Genomic DNA, 18732 nt, shown 5'->3' with positions numbered 1-18732 from the left:
ATCAACTTTATCCTTACAAAATAAAACCACAGACTACCTACCCCAAGAAGGACTCGGATCAACCTCGAAAAAAGGTGTCTCAAAAGTAACGTGGCTTTTTTTGTTACAGTAAACAGAAAAAAAAACTTGAAAATTTTATGAAATATTATTTATTTTCTTTGTACCTTTAAAACTGTCACTACCTTCCGTGAGATGGAACGCTTTTTTGCTTTATTTCACCTTATTTTATACGTTAAATTCCATTTTGAACAAATTTTCGAATTTAAAATTTTTGTTCTTAGAGAAATGATTTGTTGCAAAACGCATTATTTTAGGTTTTTGCATTATTTTCAAACCTCTTTGATAAAACTAACATAAACACGTGACTATTTTATCAGTGACTCGCGGGCAGGCGCTTAGGGGGAAGGAGAAAAAGAGAGCGGCATTTATGGACGCGCCTATTCGATAAAAAGCGATATTTTGCAGATATTAAAATAACCCCGTCACCTCCGGTCCGACGCTACTGCTAGAAAGCATAGAACTCCCATTTTCAAATAGTTGTTTCTATAAATTGCATTAAAAGTAAAAAAATATATAATATGTTGCTCTTACGTCACAAGACACAGTTTTATTAGTATATTCTTCGCGCGCTCTAGAAAAACCTATACTCCTCTGGTAGACTTGTAAAAGCTAGGAGCAACAAACACAGCACCCCTCACAAGGAGAACGAATTCCGTCAAAAGTCGTGCATTATCTTGTGTACATTTTCCATTGGTTAGACGCTTTAGCGCCTGCTGCCGTCGGAAGGGGAAAATACGGAAATTGTCTTCCCCCCCGCCCGTTAAACGTTCAGTATTTTTTAAACTCACGTTAGTGAGTTGTCATACTATTCGTACCCCAGTTTTTCCGTGAAAGCAATTTCTTTGACAAATTGCATCTTTAGAAGGACCGTTCGTTATTTTTCTTCATAATCTTTCTATAATAAGAAAGTACCATCATTTACAATTTAAAGCTTGTATCGTAAGCACCGCTGGCGTAGCCCGTGAGTCTTTTAATCACGGGAATAGGGGGGGGGGGGTTGTTTAAAAAGAAACGAAGGGTCGCGTGGTTTTCTCGGCCCCGCAAAGTCATTATATCTTTTCTACGTAACCGAAAGAAATAGGATAAAGGGGGAAGGGGCTAAAAGTAGTTAACGTTTATGCAAATTTCGATCGCTTAATAAAAAGAGTAAGGAAACGGATATATTCCATTTCATTATCGTACTCTCACTCTCCGCGAGAGAGCCAGTAAACGGGATCCAATCGCCGATATCCGCGCGTGTTGGGTCCGACGTAGTGGCGTTATAAACGACCATAGACCCTGACTTTTATGGCATTTTCTACGTCACTTCTTATTTTTGTTTGATCACCCCCCGCATTCCATTTTTGGTTTGATCCACCCGTTTCTCATCGAACGAGACTTATGAATTTGACTTAATTACACGATGGTTACGTCATTCTCAATGAAACTGATTATAAAGGTGGACTCCGACTAGTGTGGTTAATTTTCCGGAAAATAAAATGCGGAAAATTTTCCATAAAAGTTTCCGCAAATCGGAAAAACCAAAAATTTAAAATAAAATTACTTCTTAAGGGTTTTTAATTTTTTTAACTTTTTATCGATATAAAACGTCTAATAACAGTCTAAAGGTTTAGTTTTACTTTTAGATTCGAAAAAATGAGGCGAAAATGCCGCTTTATTTAAATTTACAAACAATATATTAGACTAATCATGGAATGAAACTTTTTTATTTTTGTCGGAAAAATACGGAAAATTTTCCGGAAAAAAGGCCTCGGTCATTTTCCGACTTACGACACTAACTCCGACTGTAAATGGTGATATAATGAAATCGTATTAGTGTATAAGGTAATTGAATAAATAAGGGTATTTAAAAAGCGACAAAATCTAATAATAGTAATAGGTCTAATGCAGCTGATTGGTTAATTATATGATTTTAATTTTCTCTGTTTTGATTACTAAGACACACCCATTCGTTCTTTTGCGCATTTTTTGATATTTCTAGTTGTAGGTTTACTGAGAACAAAAAATCTTTTAGCGTTAATCGATTGCTGGCTTTTTTATAGTACCTGAATACGCATCAGCGTTGCCAGACGTACGATAACTAATGTACACGTCGATAATTTTGAGTTAATTTTTTGGACGTTCGATATTTTCAATGGCGTAATATATAGTACGCATTTTTTGATAATTCAGTTTGGGCGTACGATAATGTACTATAATTTTAAAATTATCTGAAAAACTGCGACTTTTAAACAAGTGTTTTCAAGAGTATTTAAAAAATTTGATTTCACGATCAATAATTTTTAGGCTCCTGTACGATAATTTGAGTTTCAGGAACTGGCAACGCTGCTACGCATTTCGTTAATTTCAGACAAGCCGTTAGCTCAGTTGAAATCAAACGATTTGTCGTTTTAAAGTCTAAAATTAGGCGGCTTAAATTATTCTGAAAAAATTAAAGTACATGTAAGATTACGTAACTTTTTCTATATCAATTTTAGTTTTCATGATTCCATTTCACTTACAATCTTTACAATCTCAATTTTACCTTATTAGTTTTTTATAATTTTTATTTAAAATCTAGTTCTAAATTGGTTAGATTTATAAGCTTTTTCATCATACCTATCACTTACAGTTTCAATGAAATCTTCGGACGTCCGTTATTTATAAATTATGGTTTAAAATTAATTAGATAAAAAACTTTTCCATTTAACTTCTTTAAAATTGTACGAAGTTAATTAGAATCTAAAATTCTTAGTGGTAGTTAATAATTGGTAATTTACAGAAATTCAAGAGGAACCTAATCTGGACGCGGATAAATAGTCTATTTGGAAAAAAGATAGCGTGTGAAATTTGGATTTGGAGCTTTTCCCGTATTGTTTTCTTTGACGAATGAATCCTTTTTTTTTATTCTAAAGGTTTTTTTACGCTATTTTTGGAAGGGAGGGAGGGGTGGGGCTCTCTTGGAGGCTCTCTTATACTTATTGTCTTTTTTTCCGACGTCGGAGCGCGAGAACGTGTTCGGAATTTCGAGTCGTGGGCAGAGCGACATTTTCCAAATCGGGAATTTTTGGCTCGTGGCTTGAGAGAGACAGATATATATATATATATATATATATATATATGTATTTTGCAGTGGCCCTTGTGGTACTGTCTGTGTATGAGTGTGGGGTGGGAAGGTGGATTATATCTCGGTCTTCGCTCTCGCATTGATCACGGATATAAATAGTGTCTGGCATTATTGCGACAGTTGATATTTATAACGGTCAACCTCCTTTCGTCGCCTCCTAATGGTAGCTTAAAATGTCTCGGCGTTATTTTCCCACTACAATTACGAATGCGCATGGGCCCTGGTTTTTTACGCAGTCGGCGAAAACCAGAACCGGAAGTGAACCGGTACACGCGATACTGCGTACCAAGAGCCCATTTAAACGTATAGGCTAACGCGGGGCTGTACCAAGAGTTTGGTTTGACTCGTGGCAAGCATAGTTTTGTTTTAGCCTTTCATGTGGTTTAACACTTTCATGTTCAGATACAGTTAAAGCAAAAAGCTTACTAAAACGTTTACTTTAAAATCGAAAGGTTAAAATTCTAAGTTATACCCTCTCCCTATCCTGCTAACGTTGTACTGCTAATGATGAATACTTTAGTGAACACTTTACTGCACTTTAACTAATGGTACTAATTAACACTAGCTTAAGTTTGCTTCGTTATCATTTATATCACTGAGATGTAGTAATTCCTGTTTGCTTGTTCTCATGTCCATTCTCCTTTTATAAATACGTAAAAATTGTATTTTTGAGCATAAGTCTTTTTAAAACACTTTTGTCCAGTGGTGTAAATAGGGCCCCCGTAGACCCCGCAATGCGCAGGGGGGCTAGCTTTAGGGGTCCCCTTAATTCCTAAGAACGGGTTTAAGCCTTCGTAAGAGTTTCCCGCGGGGCATAGTTTTTTGAATGCAAAAGGCTGAAGCTTCTCATTTATATGGTGGGTTGTGGGAGTGGTTAGCACTTTCGCCTCGCAGCAAGAGGAGCCGGGTTCGTTCCCAGCTTGTGGCACTGAGTGAAAGCTTACAGTTTGCAAATTATCTGCCCACTGGGTAAAGGGGTTTTTCCTCGAGTTCTTCGGTTTTCCTTTTCCATAAAAACTTGAAGAGGTTTATTGTAATAGTGAGTGTTGGCTCGCGTGGCATGCAGGGCTTGCCACCACCCTCCTACGCATTGTTTAAAAGCCACCTGTTTAAAAGGCATTGAAAGTTGCTCGATGACTTGGGCCTAAGGTAGTGCGTTGGGTATTAGCCTAGCTGATTATTATTATTATTATTTGAAAGAATGGTGATCAATTTTATGCTGTATAAAAGGTTTAAGTCTATTTTATCGATTCCCAAATGATCGAACGGGTCCCATTTGGTCGAATTTCCATTTGATCGAATGGCATTTGATCGAACTAAATTTGATCGAAAGCTACTGTAGGGTAAAACTACTAGTTTTTGGGAGTAAATTGAAAAGGCAACGGTGCATAAGCGCCTACGGCGCGCGTACATCAACCTAACCTAACCTAACCTAACCTAACCTGACCCTATTTATATATATCAAAAACAACGGGCCGTTATCGTCGATGTCATAAAAAATTCCATCATATAGTGTATCAAGTAAAAATCTCTTCATCTTTGTGGCTTAATACAGTTAAAGCAATGAATTATTCCATCATTATTCCTTCTGCACTTCATATTGACATTCGGTAAAATAAAAACATACCAACTGGTACTATAAATACTTTTGAATTCGATCAAATAGTATTCGATCATTTGGAGGTTCGATCTTATGAAACAAATGACAAATGGGATTCGATCAAATGGAATTTCGATCAATTGCAACGTATAATGATCGACTGTCAATCACATATTTTTCGATCAAATGGACCAACACCGTATAAAATACCAATAAAAATTCAGGTTAACAATTATAATATTTGTCGGCGCATAAAATAAACCCTTACCGCGTAAATAATATCCGTTAATCAACGCGCCAATTGTCGAAATCGTTCATTGCATTTATAGTTTAAGGACTGTCAAGGTCAAACTCTGAAATCTCCAAGAAGGTGAAATCAGCCGGATGTTTGAGGTCAAGAAAATCAAAATATTCAATAAAACCTCGAATCTCCTATTTTTCTTAAATTTAAAAGGCATTGAAAGTCGCTAAATGATTTGGGCCTAAGGTGGTGCCTTGGGTATTAGCCTAGCTGATTATTACAAATAACACCCTGTATAAGAAAATTGGTGCCGTGAAAGTACCAAATGAAACATAGCCAAAACCTATATAGCAATACCGAAGATATCATAACATAGCATAGCCCACATCTTATAGTCAAGATAACGTAGCATCTGTCTAACAATGGCGCGGTGCCCTAAAAACAAAGCTGTTGGCTCGCGTGGCACGAAGGGCTTGCCCCCACCCTCCTACGCATTGTAACCCGGCCACCTGAATTAAAGGCTTTTAAAAGTCGCTCGTTGACTTGGGAGTAGGGCTGTGCCTAACTGATTATTATATCGCGGTAATGTTCGCTCGTTCTCAGACTCGTCAATACGTTCTCGGTACGAACGTGCGCAAATGCTGAATAACTCGAGTGTAGCCAATAGCGTAGACAAACTGTTTCTGTAGAAGATAGATAAGACGCATTATTCGTCGGCGTGAAACTGACGGTGGCCAGTTAACTAGAAATAAATGCAACGAAGCCAACAAACACACTCACTCGATCGAAAGCGAGTCCTCGTAGCGATAAAAGAGAAGCAAAAACAGTTCCTCCGAACGGGGATTCCCTTTTGTGTTTGTGAGAATTTTTATAGATCTATTATCGATAGCGAGCAGATTCCGGAGAGATGATGGCCAACTCTCGCGCCTCCCGAACGCTCCGGCCACGTCCGCCCAAACAACAACGCGTAGAAGAGACGGAGAAAGGCTGAGGAGGAAGCGTCGGACTCGGCCCTTCTCGCGTCTCTACGCCCGGAGAATAGAACGGAAATTGTCCCCTTTGGCCGATAAAGCCGCTGTATCTGGTTATTTCTTCAAAGAGGCTTTTTACGGAATTGCCGTTATTCGGAATGCCGAGAAGGATTTCGACCCCTTTATGCCGCTTCCGAGAATAACTAAAAAAAACTTGTTTACTTTAACCGAAAATATACGGGCAAACTTTTCAGTCGCTGTTTTCCATACGCGCCAAGCTACGGACGGAGGTATACGCTTTGGTAAAATAAGTAATCGTTTGAATGTCGGACTGAAAAAAGAAAGTATACACGAAAATTACTTTATTTTTCTGTTTTCTAGTTAGGCCTACCACGGTTTTAACCCTATCCGCACGCGAACTACCTAGTTAAAGCCAACATTTGCTATAAATAATATGTTGGCAAAAGCTATTAAATGTTCCGAACAAGACGTATCCGCTATTTGATTATATTTTTTCCCTACGTACCATTTTGAAAAAGGGAAATAGGCGTATCGATTTCTTCGATCATAACTTCGGTTTAATGCTAGCCGCGCCAATAGAGAGGTTAAGCTAAGCCGGGGAGCCTCGCGATGTCGCCATTCATTTAGCTTAACGATACATCTAAGCGTCCCCGTTTCTATAATCAGACCGTGTTTAGCTTCGCTATTATCGAACACTGTTGACGCTACACCAAAGTAAACTGTACGGTTTAAAATATGAAAGCAATGTTCGCGAACGGAAATCAAACAACAACATGATGTTTTCTTTAAGATCTATTGGTTTTCGTCGATCACGAAAGTCCTGTCAGGAATTCGCTCACGTTTCTCCACAAAAATATCGCGCGCGTAAATATGAAAATCTGATCATTTTCAAATGCGAATAAACACAATTGTTTCTGACTAAATAAGGTCCCTACATTTTTAGAAACGTCTAAACGGATTAATTCAACGTGTTTCTTTTTCGCGGTCTAAGATATTCGATAATTGATTGCTATAGGCGTAGTTTTTCGCATTGTTTTGGTTAATATTTTTCGGTTAGATAAACGTTAGATTAGGTTAAGTTCGGTTAGATAAACGTTAGATTAGGTTAAGTTCGGTTAGAAACGTTAGATTAGGCTAAGTTCGGTTAGACAAATGTTAGATAGTGTTTAGGTTAGTCAAAGGTTAGGCTAGGCTAGGTTACGTTAGGTGAGGTAAAGTTAGGTTAGGTAAACATTAGGTGAGGTTACGTTAGGTAAGGTAATGTTAGGTTAGTTAAAGATCAGGTAAGGTTACGTTAGGTAAAGGTTATTCAAGGCTGGGTTACGTTAGGTTAGGTAAATATTAAGTAAGGTTATTTTAGGTAAAGGTTAAGTACTTAAGTTTGGCAAAAGTTTGGTTAGGTAAAAGTTCCCTTATGAAAATTTTCTGCGGTTTTCTAAAGGAAATTTAAATGTAAATTTTTAAAGAATTCCTTTAGATTATCCTAAAGAATATTTCGGAATATTGGCCCCTTTTTCTTAAGAAAAATATTGGGTTTTCCTATAGAATTTTATAAAGATTTTCTCTAGAAATACCCTTACATTTTTCGAAAGAATATCTTTAGAAATATTAGTGTACACATATTCTGGAATATGAAGAAACGACCAAGGACGTCATATTTAATTTAAATTAACGTGTTAATAAGTGTTTGGAAGTCAAACTCGAAAATAAACTCTTTCTTTGCGACATAAATTGTGTTCTAGAAGGAAATTAACTAGAAAAGCTGCGCAACGTTCAGAAATCTTTCACCGTTTTTTGTTTACCTAACTTGTAAAACAATGCAATCAATTCGCATTTTTAGACAATTTCTATCAAATATTCGCAATTGTGTGCAGCAAATATGACCGAAAAACGTATCGATTGGCGAACAGTATAACTAGACTTAAGGTCATAAGGCATGCACATGTATTAAAAATTTCAAAGATAATAGACTAACTAAATTTAGAAATAAATTAAAAATAACACAAAATCGTAATTCAGGTGAATTATGAAATACCTTATTTTTTCTACCAAAAGAAAAAATTAACGCCCTAAAAATATTTTCTAAAGATTTTTCTCAAGTTATCTATAGAAATATTTTACTAAACGTGTAGTAAGAAGTGTCTTTAAAAAATTCTACAGAAATTCTCTAGAATTTTTCACTAGACTTAGAAAACTTTACAACCCCTTAAAGCACTTTATAATGTTCTATAGAAAAACATAGAAAGTTTTCATAAGGTTTAATTAGGTGACTACAAAGCTAAGGGCATTTCGTTTTGTTTGTGACTTGAAAAATTAATTTTGCTTGCGAGTGAATGTTTTGAGACAGACGTGAAGTTGTAAATCCATGAACGTCGTCTTTGAAAGATGATAAAACCAAGGTTTGTTTTCCTCCAGAATCCAACCTCCTTCGGAAATTTCCCTGGTGCGTCATACGGTTTACAAACTATCCACCAGTTTGTTGAAGTATCCCTCGCCATCTTGGAACGTTAAAGGTCTATCGACCAAAGCAGCCACAAGTAGCGTTATCGTTCTTATAGGTGCATTTGTAGCCGCGGGTCATCATCGGCGTTCATCGCTCGCTCATTCATAAAAAAGGCCGAACATAAAACAGAGAACATAAAACAGTCAAGAAAATCCAGAAGGTTGCTGACGGGGCAGCCGAGTCTTTCGATCGTTTCCTTTTTTAGGTATAAGTAAAATAGCGGTCTTAGAGTATCCTCGACCAATGGAATTTAAAAGGGGTTTACGCACCTAACTCCCTTAGGCTCGAATCTTGTAGCTTTAACCGTTAAAACTAGCCTCACTCGACTATTTTTTTATAGTCAGTTGGTATAAACTTAATAGATACACCTTAATGGTACCAGAAATCTTCACAACGTATTAAGTAATATTAAAACATTTAAAGAAGTGACTCTTAAAGATGAATTATTTTAAATATTTTAATCTTGACAAGCTTTACTTTTTTGTAGTAATATTTTCGACTTCGACGTTTTGCCTCTAATCTATTCAATTTTAAATCTTGGGTCCTGGGTTAGCTTGGTTGAAATGCTTTAAAAATCAAGACGAAAAACCAAAAATATGTTAGTTCACTAAAAAGTGCCGCGTAATATTTATTCCCTAAATTCTTTTTAGTGGACTGAACAAACATTCGAGATTTGTATATTTCTCACGGTTGTTACTCGAAACAAAATTATGTCATTTTATAGAATTGTTTCTATCTCCAAACTCGCGATCGCAACAATAAACAATGAAATATTTAAAAATGTCAACATAAACCGCAGTTTATCACGTTTCCGACCCTTTTTCAACGCTGCCCTAATTGGCTCTGACTAATCGTTCTGTAGGCTACCGATTAACTATATTCAAAACAACCAAAAACAAGCTTAAACTAAAATAGGCACTAAATTCAGCGCGTATCTCGAAAGGCGTAACCATTCTTTCGTTCATAAACAATAAGCCGTCCACGCCTTTAACGGAGCTTCGCGTTATAACATTAAATGACACGACACTTAAACAAAAACTCCATTTAGCCGAAACGAGCGAATCTCTCTCGGACCTTCCAGCCGTCGTAAATATCTCTTTTTACAACCATTAATCAACCGCGCGGGCAAAGAGAGGAAAATAACTGTAGCCACGAGATTTAGTTCTAAGCATCGATCGCGCCACCAACATCTTGCTCGCAATGCCGAAATATTACAAAAGAATATAGATTTTCTTCCCAGGCGGAAACTACGCTCGCGACTACGGAATTTCCCGTTTTCCCAAAGTTTCTTTGTCTAATTTAACGTATTATTTTTGTTGTCTGGACCCCACCCTACGAAGCAATAACTCTGTCCGTTGACTGACGTATCTTTTGGTCCTTTGAAAATCGTGTTTGGCTTTTGACGTCACGAAGGAATTGTCGCGTGTGCCGAGATAATACAATCGTAAATTTAAAACTAACAAGTTGACCTTGCTGGTGGTTATTGAATGTATTCGGTTAGTTAAATTGCTCGAGGTCATGCACTCCTCGGTGAAGTGGTGCGTGGGATAAATATCAGGTTACCGTTTTCCCCCACTTTTTGTAGCTCCGCGTATTGTACAGGGTGGAAGCCTCAGCCGTGGTCCAGCCTCGGTACTTCTCCTAGTACACCCGAGTGCCGCAGGTAGAACATTTCTACAGGCGCTGGTAGGCCAAAAATAGACCAATGGGAGAATTAGAAACGCATCCTCCAAATGCTTTTTCGGGCGATTGGACAAAGATGCGCTTATAATTATGCCATTGGTCTATTTGTGGAATACCAGCGCCTGTAGAAGTGTTCGACCCGCAGCACTCTGGTGTACTAGGAGAAGTTCCGAGGCTGGACCACGGCTGAAGCTTCCACCCTGTATATACGCTTAAGAACGAATATTATAAATAGCCAAAGAAATCTGCGGAGGCAATGGAGGTACGGGATGATGAAAGTGTGTTCTGGGGGCTGAAGTGAAAGACAACTTGAAACCCACGCGTTTTATTATAAATAGACATTATTAAATTGCCGGTTGGTTTTCTTTAGTTGTATTTTATCCTGGAAGAACAATTACTAAACGAACGTAATAGGTATTTCCATAAAATAGAACAATGAAAAAATTAAAGTATAAAATGGTTTTTATCCGCGCTACGAGCTTAAGCTTTACAGTACTTTATGGGCCCGCGCGTTTCGCACGTGGACTTCGAATTCCACAAACTTTATCGACAACCGCGCGTGTTCTCTATTTTCAATAACTATAGCGAGTGACGTAGAAAAACATTAACCCGTGACCTCCCGTACTTTATAGAAACACCTATTATAGTGTTCTATCAAAAAACTATGAATTGCGAAAAATAATGGGGGAAAATATTTTAATTAAAACATTTGTTAAACGATTTTTAAATTTTTTTAATTTTAGGTAGTTTTGATGGTTTCTGCAAATAGAATTGATGATTATAGGCCTTTGGTTTTGGAAGATTTTAAAGAGAAAAAGTCGTCTGTAAAAAAGATCATTCCAAAATTTAAAAATAATTCCAATAATGTTTCGATCTAAAATAAAAAGCTGCTGATTATCGTAGTGGTAAATTTATAAATACGCGCAGAATTTTCGATGTTTTAAGCCCCATTTTCATGCTCGCTGGTAGCGGATAAAAATCATCAAAATTCGCATCCGCCACTCGCAAGCGTGAAAATAAAGCTAAGATATCTGTTTGAAACAGATCGACGTGGAAAGTGAAAAAGTGTGTAGCGGAAGCGGATTTTGTCGATTTTTACCCGCTACCAGCGAGCATGAAAATGGGGCTTAAGAATGTTTTTGATAAAGCAATATTTATAGCCGTTAAGAGAATCTCGTTAATTCTTACTTCGAACTTGAATAAATAAATAAAGAAATCAGAATGTAAAAATATTCAAACAATAATTTCGTTAATTCGGAACATTTCCAGTAGATTCAAAATATTAATGTACTTTTCATCTGAAATATGAAATATCATAAATTCGGCAGTTTTAACCCTTTTTACGACGCAGATTCAGCATTAGCTGTGTAATTTCATAGTCCATAATTCGTGCAAATTTCATTAGAATAGTTTCAGAATTTTCCACAGACTTAAAATGTCTTGTCAAATATTAAAGCTCACAGGTAAATTATTAAAATCTAGTCTTTTAAATAATTTTAACCATGGTATAGCAACATTTAAAAACCGTATTAAAGATATAGCTAACTAACAAGGAGAGGGCCCGAGGTGTAACGCACCGATTTTGTTCAAACTCGGGGGTTTGGTAGACCTTCATGTATCTTGAAAAACCCTAAAGGGAAATGTCTCCATAGACAACCGTTTTGCCATGACAACCAAAAATGTTTTTGGCAACACAAAATGGAAATTTTCCCATTGAAAATAACATGGGAATCTGACCAATTTTAAAAAATTTAATTTTTTGAAAATGCTTAAAATAGAAAATATAAATAAAAAAATTATGAAATAGTTCGAAATTAATTAAAATTTTTAAAACTGGTCAGATTCCCAGGTTATTTTCAATGGGAAAATTTCCATTTTGTGTTGTCAAAAACATTTTTGGTTGCCATGGCAAAACGGTTGCCCATTGAATAAATTCCCTTTAGGGTTTTTCATGTTATATGAAGGTCTACCAAACCTTCGAGTTTGAACTAAATCGGTGCGTTACACCTTGAGTCGTCTCCTTGTAAGTTAATTGTATCTACGCGAAAATTTCATACAAATCGGTTTAGTAAATGTTGAAAAATATCGTTGAGGAGACAAATGCCATTAAAAGTTTTTCGAGTGTTCTCCAAGGCAGCTTGGTTGCAATATTGGATTTTAATTTAACGGATTAAGGTAGGTTTCCAAAAGTGTTTATCGGGATTTTCAACTGGCTACCGAAAGGCATCCTCACCGATTTTTGTGTTTAAAAAATAAACGAAATGGAAATAAATCTTTACAATTTTACTCTTTCCATTTATCGTATATCTAAAGCTTCCCTTTTGCTCCTTGACCCATCTGAAACATCGCGTGTTAGAGGTCAAATAATAAAATTCTGAATCCGTTACAATAAACTGATCATTTATATCTACCTATATTCAAAATTAGACGAAAATCGGTTAACTAATTGTTGAGATATAGCGTTGACTAAAACGACACTGAAATGTTTTTGAGCCTTTGAACCTCAAGAAAGCCCCCCCTTAATAAATTCACCTTTGCAGTCACTGTAGGTATACGGATAGATCATTATCGGAAGTAAAAATTACAAGCCGAGCTGAAATATCGAATTCGCTACGTCGAATCGCATTCGGTTTTTAACCTTTAAATTTCAACGTTCGTTATGTCTATTATTGACCAACTAGCCCCTGTAGAAGTGTTCTACACGCAATGAATGAATGAATGACTTTAATACCGTCCATAAATTACAATGGTCCCTTTTTTAACAGGGAGGAGTCAATGACTCTACCGGTACAATATGGTAAAATACACTGAATAAAAATAAATAAAGAAAACAGTAAAATGTAAACAGAGATACGTTAGATGATGATATGATGAACTTATATACAATGGAAAAACTAGTGAATGAGCAGGGGCAATACACCGCTGTTCAAGGAAAAGCGTAACGTTGGTTTATCAAGAGCAACATTTTATTGTAGAAAATATCGCTAGCTAGTGATTATCAAATAAATTAGAATTTTAATAATAAAAAACCCGGAAGCAATTTTGCCCTCTAGTTGCGTATTAACAAGCTATCTCGAAGGGCTTATCTACACTTGAAAAAACTACTCTGATTGGTCACATTAAATAGAATACGATGTACGACTTTCTTTAAGATTTTCGAAGAGTAGGATGAGGCAAATATAAATCTCAACCGTATAAAACTGACTAATCAGATATGTTACAACGTACTTAAAGGACACTTTACTACGATGATAAAAAAAAATCCGGTATTCGCTCGGCAAAAAAAATCTTAAATTGGGCCCATTCTAGTCACGAGATTGTAATCAATACTTTTTCCTTTAACGCCGTGTTTTGGAGCGGGTTCGCCCCACTAATGAATACTTAATTGGCTCAGGATTTAATATCGTATCCACCGGAGAGAGCCCGTCTTAAGAGGAACACAGAACCCCTAATTGCGTTCTAAAACCATTTTTTCTTCTCCCCCGCAGGTATCTCAGTGCCCGTCTATGAGCAGAGAAATGTACTACGAAGGTAAGTGATAGAATAACGAAGGCGGAGGGGAAATAGAAACACTCGCTATCGATTTTTATGATAGGCTAAGCGCGTTTCTTTTATCAATCAAATGAATCATTAAGTTGAGGGAAGAGTCGCGTATCCAACCGAGTTTTGAAACTTAAGGGCAAACTATATAGATTTCTTTCCGCGCGAGGCCTCAATCGAGCTGGCTTCGTAACAATGAAAGAGCTTTTTTTTTATCTTTCTCTCGTAGCAGACTTTGATTGTAATGATGGGTTTTATTTAAAAATACGCGGAGGTGGCGTTATTAGTAATTGGTATTCTTTCGTTGCACTTTTTATAACAATGCTTTTTATATTGTAATTCTTATAAGCGTTAGGGTATCTAGACGGATAATAGCTGGTTTTTTTAAATTAGTAGGCAATTACTCTTTGTTATATTTGTGACAAATTATACTGTAAATAGGATCTCTTCGAGGTAAGAGCGGTATTTATCTTTGGAATTATTCTATTGTTCGTTACGATAGCACCAAGAATAGAAAAATGTATAAATTTCTATCCGTTCTGGGTCTCCAACGATTTTCTGGAAGAATTTGAGGGTGATTTTTTATGGATGTGACATTTGGGATTATCTTTCAGGTGGATGGAATTTTGGAGAAAGCTTCGTTTTGTTGATTATTTAATATTAAATTCGTGTTCCTTAATCCACATAATGAACTCTCGTAAAAGTAACTCACTATCCTTTTATAATCTCCCAATAAACCAACATTCACTTTGCTCACCAATACCATACCAAATCTTCCATTTAGGAGTATCAATATTACATACCCATATATGTGCAAAGTCTCACCACACTCAGAGCATACTTTTTCGTTCAACTTTGACAATATTTCACTCCAAAATTTTATTAAAAAAAGCACCTAGGTTGGCAAATTTGATCGTTTTATCGAGCAAAGTCAAACACTTTGATGGACAAATTTAAATAATAATTATTAAAATATTTAAAATAATTAATAATTAAATATTAATATTACTAATTCCCTTATATAAATGTTGGTTAAAATTGGAATACCAAAACCATTCAATTCAAAATTGCGCAGATCTAAATTCAAGTTTGGTCTAGATCTTTGGAATCCTTATAAAATGTTTTGAATGCGGAGGGATTAGAATTTTAAATCCCGCAATTCCAATCTCGTTACTTGTGTAACATAAGAATAAATACACACTTTATAGATGTTTACAGCTTATTAGCGCAATGTACACCTAATAAAATAAGTACTCATTTTTAATATTTATGAAATAATTAATTGAAAGCTTTAAATTAAGCTCAACTGGTCATAAACCGTTGTTCTTAAAAATTGGTTAAACTAATATGCTTTCTAATTATTCTTTAAAAAACCGGAAATGAATTTAAGTTAAAAATATTTTTTGAAGCTAAACAAAATTCAAAAGAATGGAAACGTTTGGAGTATAACGTAAAATTTGTTTCTACGATTTCCCAACTAGATTTCAATTCAGGTGAGTCAGGACGCTTGTCTCCGACTGAACGTTCCAATATTCCAAAAGGTTCGACTTTGAAGCGATTAAATATCCACACCATTTAAAGACATTTTTCAATCAATTATCTTATTCCATTCTTCATAGAAGCCGAAAGTAATTGAATCAGACACGAATTAGTGGTTTGCTTAAAGGGAATATAACCTCAGGTATTTGGTGTGGAACACCAACGTTTGCAGCTCTGACCAAACTTGCCTTTGGCTTTAAAAATGTTTGGCGCCACTGTACAGGGTAATTTGAAAAAATCAAGGGGTCTTCTGTAAAGATTGCTTTGCAGGTTATATTCCCTTTAACATTAAAAACTGAACAAATTTTTTCACTAAAAGATTAATTGATTATCTACAATACAAGGCGCGTTGAAAATCAAGTTCAATTTAATGTTAAATAATTTAATTTCACGAGAATGACCTAATTTTTCGAAACCCAGTTTTACAGTCATTTTTATTCAATCAACACTAAATTCACATTTAAAAACAAATTTATTGAAGTGAACACTAGAAAATTTATCGATTTTTCATACGTTATCTCGGAAAAAGCACTGACAAAATTCGAATCATCCATTAATAGCTTAATTTCGTTTTGCAAAATCGTTGGAAGATGGGATTAAAGAAATCCATTTCAAGCAGCGATGAAATAATAATTCATATTGGCTCTTTGGAGCAATCTATTAAGATTTCACTTAATGCTGCCCCTATTTTTTGGCACGACTATAAATTCTTTAAAAATCCCGACTTTATAATCTTTCAAAGCTGGCTGATGATAACTCAACCGAATATAAACCAAAGAGAATAGAGAGCCGATAAGTTTCTTACATCGCGTCGCGTCGTGAAGAGAACGCGATAACCACCTCCTCCAAACGTCATGAAATACGCTTTTGAGAGATGTAAGCCAGGCTCTTCTTATAGCAGTTATAAATTTCGAAAAATATACAGGGTGTTTCTGAAGAGTCTGCTCAAAACGAAAGGACGATAACTTCGAATAACATTGGTCAAAAACGTCTAATGCTTATTAATCTTTCCGTTGCAAACAGGGCTAAATGGCTACAGCCCAGGGGCCCCGCCGGCCCCCGCCAGTTTTGAGGCCCCGGAAATGCCAGCCATACAGTCTCTACTTTAGGGATAAGGTTTTAGTTTGTTAAATATTATTTATGCTAATTTAATATTATGTATCTTTTAGTTACGTATAAAGTAATTTGACACATCGCGTATCCTACGGTACCAACAATTTCTAAAACCTAAAAAATGTATTTTATACTTTTGAAATTAAAAGTTTTGGTTTGATTATTCTGTTGTTGAATTTAGACAACGGACAAACAAAGGCTAACCGTTGGGCATTGCAAAGGTCTTAAGAAATAATTTAGCCCAGGGCCCCGAAAGGTCTTAAGACGGGCCTGGTTGCAAAGGTCAAGCAAGTCAAACAAAAACCATTTTGATAAAACAAGTTTTTAGTTTTATATAGATAATAAATGGAAAAATAATTTAATAATTGAAATATACTACGAAGAAGGTTAAATTAAGTAATTAGTTAGTCTAGTGCAATAAGAGTCAAGGATTCTTTTTATCTAATTTATTTCGAAAGTAACGTACCTCGATTTGCTTGATCAAATCAAATCAAGCAGCAGGGAAATGCGAACATTAAGGTTTGGGTTCGTGTGGTAGGTAAAAAAGGATTTTGTAAACAAATCGAGGTAACCAGCGTAAAAAAATAAACTTAAACAGTATTTAAAGTCCCTGCTGCTTGGTTTTGCTCTTGTTGCAGCCTACTTCTAGGGGCTAGTAGGCCGCACTTTGAAGCTCTCTGGCGCTCTTTTAACCCATCGTAGGAAAATCCTTAAAATTTTTGCATAACCTTTTGAAACACACTGTATATTATTAGAGTATTTTCTGATACAAATTTTTTTCTGTGCCTCTCCCCCCGCATTAATTTGTTACAGACTTATAATTTTGCTGCAATAAATTTAGGCAATATTTCTTAAAAACATTCGGGTTATTACTTCACAATGAAAAGGTCGAAGTATACATTTAATACTTCGCACCTGTATAGCCTTGACTTTTATTAATAAGATGTACGTAGATATACGTTGGGGCCGCAGCCCACTGGTGAGGCTCTTTGAAAATTCAAATCCTTTAAAATGAAAAAGAAAAAGAAAACAAAAGATGAAATTGAGTAAATCCGACAGAAAGTCAAAGATAGCGTCTTCTCCGTTTGAGAGGGAGGCGGCTGGAAAATTCGGTGAGCTGAGTTTGAATAATCTCTCGCCTTTTCTTTCTCTTTCGTGACAGCCAACGTTAAATTATGGAAACCATAGCCTAGAATGCGATAGATTACCCGAGTTCGCCGTCAGTCGAAGAAGGCAGTACGGCCGGAAGACATGGTCCGTCGTTGCAAGCTGGGATCAACTGCCACGTTCGACTGGTTCGTTTTGAAGGGGGATTTCCTCCAATCTGTTCGAAGGAGAGTGAGAGAATAAAACAGACACACAAGGAGAATGAAAGAGGAAAAAAGATGAAGTCAAGATGAATTAAAAAAAGCGGCAAAATGAGCGGAGAAGCGTCAATGCGGGGGAAATGGGAAAATTCCGGCAGAGAGGTAAGAGGAAATGAAAATTCCAAAAACCGTCTGTTTGTTTCTCTTTTGGCTATTTCAATCAGACATAGCGACGGCAGGGGGGCGCCTTCTCTTCATTAGTGAAGTCACGAACGAGCTTTCGCGGCGCTAAGTTGTCAGTATGTAGAGTTCCCGTTAAAACGTGTATGGTGCTTTGCTTAATCCCTCTACTGTTTAGTCGGAAGCTGTAACTTAATTAAATGCTAATTTCAAGTTATTATTTAACCTGTAATTTATTAATTGAAATAAGGTGAAAAATACCGGACAGAATTTGCTAAATGACGCGTCTTTAAACCGTAAAGTGGCTAACAATTTCTAGTTGATCGATTAATTCCTTAACTTCCGGACTACAGAAACCCATTCATGATTAAAAACTACTACAACTAATACTACTACTACTACTACTACTACTCCTCCTTCTCCTAATACTACTACTACTACTCCTCCTTCTCCTAATACTACTACTACTACTCCTACTCCTCCTAATTCTGTTACTACTCCGACTCCTTCTCATAATACTACTACTACTCCTACTCCATTTCTTATAACACTACTACTACTACTACTACTCAATAAAATAAAGTTTACATGCATCCCCTAATTTTTAATGGACATTTTGAATACAAGAAATAAACATTAATTAGTGTTATTGGGGGTATTTCATAAAATATTCCCAGATAATGTACCGAATTTCTGTAAAAATGGAAGAATCAGAAAAACGCCTTAAAATGTAGACTTAATTATATATTCGTTAAATTTTTTACAGTGGTATATTTCCTACAACTGCGCTTTAGCATAAGTATATAGTTTATCTCTTAATAATAATAATAATAATAATAAGGCTTTATTGGGATAACCAGTTCACTCA

At 36.0% G+C, this 18732-nt stretch overlaps 1 protein-coding gene across 1 annotated transcript in view; it reads left to right on the top strand.

Moving 5' to 3' along the window:
- CARPB (Carbonic anhydrase-related protein B) overlaps positions 1-17891 on the top strand; it is a 150993-nt gene extending 133102 nt beyond the window's left edge. Inside the window, exons 9-10 of the mRNA XM_090171781.1 lie at positions 13674-13716; positions 17540-17891. Of these exons, the coding sequence (XP_090027907.1) occupies positions 13674-13716; positions 17540-17565 (69 nt within the window). The 3' untranslated portion in view covers positions 17566-17891. The remainder of the gene's footprint in view (positions 1-13673; positions 13717-17539) is intronic.
- Positions 17892-18732: the final 841 nt, after the last annotated feature.

The sequence above is a fragment of the Leiobunum rupestre genome, chromosome 4, assembly GCF_980474605.1.
Source record: "Leiobunum rupestre chromosome 4, qqLeiRupe1.1.hap1, whole genome shotgun sequence".
Taxonomy (NCBI): Eukaryota; Metazoa; Arthropoda; class Arachnida; order Opiliones; family Sclerosomatidae; genus Leiobunum; species Leiobunum rupestre.
Note: the sequence above shows the minus strand (reverse complement) of the source record. Positions and strands in the feature narration are given on the sequence as shown.